Source organism: Entelurus aequoreus, linkage group LG26 (genome assembly GCF_033978785.1).
Source record: "Entelurus aequoreus isolate RoL-2023_Sb linkage group LG26, RoL_Eaeq_v1.1, whole genome shotgun sequence".
NCBI lineage: Eukaryota > Metazoa > Chordata > Actinopteri > Syngnathiformes > Syngnathidae > Entelurus > Entelurus aequoreus.
In genome coordinates this window covers 38,808,900-38,816,399 of record NC_084756.1, presented here as the reverse complement: position 1 = coordinate 38,816,399, position 7,500 = coordinate 38,808,900, and the positions used below count along the sequence as shown (strand labels likewise).

At 34.7% G+C, this 7,500-nt stretch overlaps 1 protein-coding gene across 1 annotated transcript in view; it reads right to left on the bottom strand.

Annotated features, from left to right (window-relative positions):
- The window catches only part of LOC133643338 (rho guanine nucleotide exchange factor 10-like protein), a 260,630-nt gene that overhangs the window by 195,723 nt on the left and 57,407 nt on the right, over positions 1 to 7,500 (bottom strand). The window contains exon 11 of the mRNA XM_062037825.1: positions 6,225 to 6,370. Coding sequence (XP_061893809.1) covers positions 6,225 to 6,370 — 146 coding nt within the window. The remainder of the gene's footprint in view (positions 1 to 6,224; positions 6,371 to 7,500) is intronic.

Below are 7,500 nucleotides of genomic sequence, written 5' to 3'. Positions count from 1 at the left end.
CAGAAAAGAGCAATTCGTATAATTTTTACAGTAGGATACAGAGACCACACAAATCCACTCTTCATTAGGTCAGGATTATTAAAACTAAAAGACATTGTAGAATTGCATACTCTATTAGTGATGTTCAAAGCTAGAAATAAAGTTCTTCCGAAGGACTTACAAAAGTTATTTGTGTTCACGTCTGAAGATGAGAACCACAGAAGGCCGTATGATTTTAAACATCCAAGAATGCCAACAAATTTGAAGCAAATGTGCTTATCTGTTGCTGCTGTGAAAGCATGGAATTCTCTAGACAAAGACTTAAAAAGTTGCAAGAATATCTTTGAATTTAAAAAGAGTTACAAAAAGAGACAACTGGAATTATATCAAACTGATTTTTGATTTTGATTGGAACGTGTCATTTTGAAAATGCTTAAACGAAAATTAAAAGTATGTTGGAGTTGGGGTGTTGGTGGAGGGAACAGTGATAAAGTCATCTAAATAATTTGTGTTAAAAAGGGGGCAGATTAATATAAGAATAGTATTCTTCCATCTGCTCCTTTCTGATCATGGAAATGTATAAGAAACAAAAAAACAATGAAAGTGTCAACTGTACATGGCTTGTATATATGCATTTTTATGAAAGGAATAAAAATAAATGATGATGATGATGATGAATGATTGAATGGAATCAAACAATTGCAGGACAACATTGTCCAAACAGTATAGTCAGGAAACATGGATCAAACTTTGCAAACAAAGAATGGAATATGATAATATAATAAAGCAGAAGGTTGAATATAAAATTAATAGGGCAAAATTAAAGTTTCATGAATAGGGCGAGCAAGCTGGAAAGCTCCTTGCGTTAAGATTAAAGAAGCAGATGACTAGAAATCATATATCTAATATTAAACTTTCAGATGGTAGTATTTCTGTCGATCCCAAGCAAATCAATGAAACGTTTAGAACATTTTATACAAATGTATATAAGTCTGAGAAAGATTGTAGCATAGAAGCTATGCAATCATATTTAAACGCAATACAACTGCCATCCTTATCAGAGCATGACACAAAATCACTACACAATTAATAGATATTTCAAAAGCTATAAATTCATTTGCAAAAAATAAATCTCCTGGCCCTGATGGCTACAATACAGAATTTTATCAAATATTCAGTGAAGATTTGTCTCCTATTATTACAAATGTACCAAGCTTCATTTAATAAACAATTTTTTTCTCCAACCTTCAATTTTTTTCATATCTCATTGATATGTAAAAAGGATAAAGACCCATTGAATTGCAGTAATTATCGTCCTTTATCCCTAGCCAATATGGACAATAAAATATTGGCAAATATCTTACCCACACGATTATCAAATGTAGTAGGAAAATTAATTCCTACTGACCAAACTGGCTTCATGGAAGGTCGACAATCTTCAGACAATACAAGGAAATTGTTTAATGTTATCTATTATGCGAGAAGTCTCCCTTATCCCACAGCAGTATGTAGTGTTGATGCGGAGAAGGCATTCCACCTCATAAACTGCTCATTTATGTTTTGCACATTACGTACATTTGGATTTGGAGATAATTTGATACAATGGATTAAGATGCTTTATACAAGGCCCATGGCATCAGTCAAAACCAATAATCATATTTCAGAACCTTTTTTGTTAAAAAGAGGAGTAAAACAGGGATGTCCTGCATCTGGATTATTATTTCATTTGGTTATTGAACCCTTAGCTGCAAAAATAAGAAGTGAAAATAATATTCATGGTATAAAAATTGGCTCTCAGTATAATAAACTATGGATGTATTGTGACGACATAATTCTCTACCTGTCACATGTTAACTCCTCTCTACACTATATCAATAATGTCATCACTGAATATGGCTGTTTATCAGGGTATAAAGTCCATTGGGACAAATGTGAAATATTACCACTTAATAATCACTGTAAGAAATCACAAGTTCAGAACTCCAAAATTAAATGGAAAGAGGCAGAAATTATGTATCTAGGACTACACATTACACCAAACCTTTATGCAAGTAGAGATCTAAATCTTAAACATTTAAAAAAGAAGACAGAATCCAAAATGGAACGCTGGTCATGTCTCCAAATATCCCTTTGGGGTCGGGTGAACATAGTAAAAATGAGTGTACTGCCAGCAGTTAATTATATACTGAAAATGATGCCTGTCCTAATTAATAAAAGTTGGTTTAAGAAAATACATACAATGATATCACATTTTATATGGTGTGGAAAGAAGGCCAGATGTTCATACTTAAGGTTGTCTTGTACACAAGATAAAGGAGGACTACAATTACCAAACTTCTTACATTATTATATCTCCTTCGCTTGTGAACTAGCAAGCCACTTATTCCATTCTTCTGCAGATAAAGATTGGATCAACATAGAAAAAAACATGTTAATGAATTTGGACATTGATGTGGGGAGCTTATATTATATTTAAAAAAAATACCTAATGAATTGAGGCAGAGCCCAATAGAAGCCACCTTTAACATTCTAAAACTGTGCCAGAAAATACTAGGAATCAACCCAATGACATCTGTCAATCAACCGCTTTGGTACAATCCTAATATCATAATTAATAAAAATGTGGTTAAATGGACAACATGGAGGTATTACTAAACCTCATCATATTATTAATAAAAACTCTTTTAAACCGTTCAATGATTTAGTTGAACAATATAATGTACCCAGAAATCATTTTTAAAATTGTATCTCTTTAAAACACGCTGTAAATGAATGCATATCCTCTGAAAGTATGTCTTTAAATAGCCATGAACTGGAAGATGCACTTTTTAATCAAGATACAATTAAGAAATTAATGAAACTATTTTATGGAATAATAAATGAACACCACACTAGAAATGCAAGTGATGCATGTGTTCGGAAATGGATGATGGACTTAAACATTTTCGATGAAAGAGACATATCATGGAATGATATTTGGAAAAATGCCAATAAGCCCTTTAGAAGCATTAAAGATAAGCTGACTCAATTTAAGATATTGAATAGATTGTATTTGACATCTTCTCAGCTGTTTAAAATTGGTGTAGTAGATAGCAAGTTATGTATGAAGTGTCGGGCAGCTGAGGGAACTCTTGTTCATTTATTGTGGGAATGTCAGACAATAAAAGAGTTATGGTTGAAAACAACAAAAGAAGCAATCACATTCCTTAATATAAACATCCCAATGACACTGCAAACTTGTATTCTTGGGGATCTCCATCAATTTAGTAACGTGTCATCAAAGAGTAAAAATGCATTTCTTTCAATATGCATAATAACAAAAAGGGTAATATTAAAAAAATGGATAGTTGTTGATAGTCCAACTCATACTGACTGCTACACACAAGCTATGGAGATGATATCAGTAAAACAAACTGCATTTAGTTGAGATAATAATGAGTCATATATTGGAATATGGGATCCATTATTTAAATTTGTTTCAACTATTAAATGAACCAAAATATGACTTATTATATCTTTGTGGAAAATATTGGACAGTGTGTTGTCAAGCTTGTGAGATGTGATGCAGACACTATTGTTCATTTCTAATTGTTTTAATTATTTTGTATTAATGTTTTTAATGATAATATCAATGAGGGTTTTTTTAATCACTGCTATTTTGAAATAATTACTAATATTGATGCTGTTGTCGATGATGTTCATTTTTGTTTCACTACATTTGTATTGTTCTGTGTCGTGTTTGTGTGTCCTCAATTGCTCTGTTTGTTGTTATTCTTAACGTTGCTGGGACGGGTTTGGTTTTGGAATTGGATTGCATTGTTGTGGTATTGTTGTGTATTGTTTTGTTGATTGATTAATAAATGTATTAAAAAATAAAAATTAAAATTAAAAAAAAGGAGCAAGGGTGAAGTGTCTTGCCCAAGGACACAACGGACGTGACTAGGATGGTAGAAGGTGGGGATTGAACCCCAGTAACCAGCAACCTTCCGATTGCTGGCACGGCCACTCTACCAACTTCGCCACACCACCCCATATATATATATATATATATATATATATATATATATATATATATATATATATATATATATATATATATATATATATATATATATATATACATATATATATATACATATATATATATATATATATATATATATATATATATATACATATATATATATACACATATATATATATATATATATATATACACATATATATATATATATATATATATACACATATATATATATATATATATATATACACATATATATATACACATATATATATATATATATATACACATATATATATATATATATATATATACACATATATATATATATATATATATATATATATATATATATATATATATATATATATATATAATATATATATATATATATATATATATATATATATATATATATATATATATATATATATATGTGTTCAAAAGTTTGGGGTCACCAAAACAATTTAGTGGAATAGCCTTCATTTGTAAGAACAAGAATAGACTGTGGAGTTTCAGATGAAAGTTCTCTTTTTCTGGCCATTTTGAGCGTTTAATTGAGCCCACAAATGTGATGCTCCAGAAAGTCAATCTGCTCAAAGGAAGGTCAGTTTTGTAGCTTCTGTACGGAGCTAAAGTGTTTTCAGATGTGTGAACATGATTGCACAAGGGTTTTCTAATCATCAATTAACCTTCTGAGCCAATGAGCAAACACATTGTACCATTAGAACACTGGAGTGATAGTTGCTGGAAATGGGCCTCTATACACCTATGTAGATATTGCACCAAAAACCAGGCATTTGCAGCTAGAATAGTCATTTACCACATTAGCAATGTATAGAGTGTAGGGATGTCGATAAATGCGTTAAAATGTAATATCGGAAATTATCGGTATCAGTTTTTTTATTATCGGTATCGGGTTTTTTTTGTTTTTTTTAATTAAATCCACATAAAAAACACAAGATACACTTACAATTAATGCACCAACCCAAAAAAAACTCCCTCCTCATTCACACAAAAGGATTGTTTCTTTCTGTTATTAATATTCTGCTTCCTACATTATATATCAATATATATCAATACAGTCTGCAAGGGATACAGTCCGTAAGCACACATGATTGTGCGTGCTGCTGCTCCACTAATAATACTAACCTTTAACAGTTAATGTTACTCATTTTCATTCATTACTAGTTTCTATGGAACTGTTTTTATAATGTTTTACTTCCTTTTTTATTCAAGAAAATGTTTTTAATTTATTTATCTTATTTTATTTTATAATTTTTTTTAAAAAGTACCTTATCTTCACCATACCTGGTTGTCCAAATTAGACATAATAATGTGTTAATTCCACGACTGTATATATCGGTTGATATCGGTATCGGTTGATATTCGGTATCGGTAATTAAAGAGTTGGACAATATCGGAATATCGGCAAAAAGCCATTATCGGACATCCCCAATAGAGTGTATTTCTTTCAAGTTAAGACTAGTTTAAAGTTATCTTCATTGAAAAGTACAGTGCTTTTCCTTTTGAACAATAGTATATATATATATATATATATATATATATATATATATATATATATATATATATATATATATATATATATATATATATATATATATATATATATATATATATATATATATATATATATAAATAAATAAATAATAAATTTATTTATATATATATATATATATATATATATATATATATATATATATATATATATATATATATATATATATATATATATATATATATATGCATATATATATATACATATATATGTGTCAACTCTGGAGTGAAATGATACATGCGGAGATAATTACTGTCTGCAAGGTGCATGTCTGACCAAAACAAAGATGGAGTAGAACCCTCTGCCTGCTTGGTTCTGTCACAGATGACTCATTGAGGGAGACGATGTTCCGTGTCACCAGGCGACTAATCTGGGACTCCTGTAGCTGTCCTTTGGCATTTTAGCGTTTGTTTCAAGCTGATAAAGCGCCTGCACGCTCAGATAGCGCCTCAAAGCCCTCGCAGACATTCCATGGCAGAACACCCTCAGAGCGCCGCATTAGCGCACCGTGGATCTTAATTGCTGTTTGTCTCTCTTGGAAACCTAAGCACACCTCCGTGCCAGACCTAAGCACACCTCCGTGCCAGACCTAAGCACACCTCCGTGCCAGCCCCAAATGTGCATTTCCGGGCGGGGACTCACTTGACGTTTATGTTGGCACAGATGAGGACGTCGTCGAAGAGGAAGACCTTGCGCTCCTTGGATTTGAGGACTTGTCCCCGGTCGCCGTACACGGTCTCGATGAGCGTCTCGCACTGGACCAGAGACCCCTGGTCCAGGTTAAGCTGCTGCAAGGACACATGGAGTGGGATCAGAGGTGGCACCATGCAAAGGTCAGACGTGTCTCACAGCTGGAGGTCGCTTCCCAACACAGATTGTGGTGAGACCCTCATGATGTGGTGAGACCCTCGTGATGTGGTGAGACCCTCGTGATGTGGTGAGACCCTCGTGATGTGGTGAAACCCTCGTGATGTGGTGAAACCCTCGTGATGTGGTGAGACCCTCATGATGTGGTGAGACCTTCATGATGTGGTGAGACCTTCATGATGTGGTGAGACCCTCATGATGTGGTGAGTCCCTCATGATGTGGTGAGACCCTCATGATGTGGTGAGACCCTCATGATGTGGTGAGACGCTCATGATGTGGTGAAACCTTCATGATGTGGTGAAACCCTCATGATGTGGTGAGACCCTCATGATGTGGTGAGACCTTCGTGATGTGGTGAAACCCTCATGATGTGGTGAGACCCTCATGATGTGGTGAGACCTTCATGATGTGGTGAGACCCTCATGATGTGGTGAAACCCTCATGATGTGGTGAAACCCTCGTGATGTGGTGAGACCCTCGTGATGTGGTGAGACCCTCGTGATGTGGCGAGACCCTCGTGATGTGGCGAGACCTTCGTGATGTGGCGAGACCCTCGTGATGTGGCGAGACCCTCGTGATGTGGCGAGACCCTCGTGATGTGGTGAGACCCTCGTGATGTGGTGAGACCCTCGTGATGTGGTGAGACCTTCGTGATGTGGTGAGACCCTCGTGATGTGGTGAGACCCTCGTGATGTGGTGAGACCCTCGTGATGTGGTGAGACCCTCGTGATGTGGTGAGACCTTCGTGATGTGGTGAGACCCTCGTGATGTGGTGAGACCCTCTAGATGTGGTGAGACCCTCATGATGTGGTGAGACCCTCATGATGTGGTGAAACCTTCATGATGTGGTGAAACCTTCATGATGTGGTGAGACCCTCATGATGTGGTGAGACCCTCATGATGTGGTGAAACCCTCATGATGTGGTGAGACCCTCATGATGTGGTGAGACCCTCATGATGTGGTGAGACCCTCATGATGTGGTGAAACCTTCATGATGTGGTGAAACCTTCATGATGTGGTGAAACCCTCATGATGTGGTGAGACCTTCA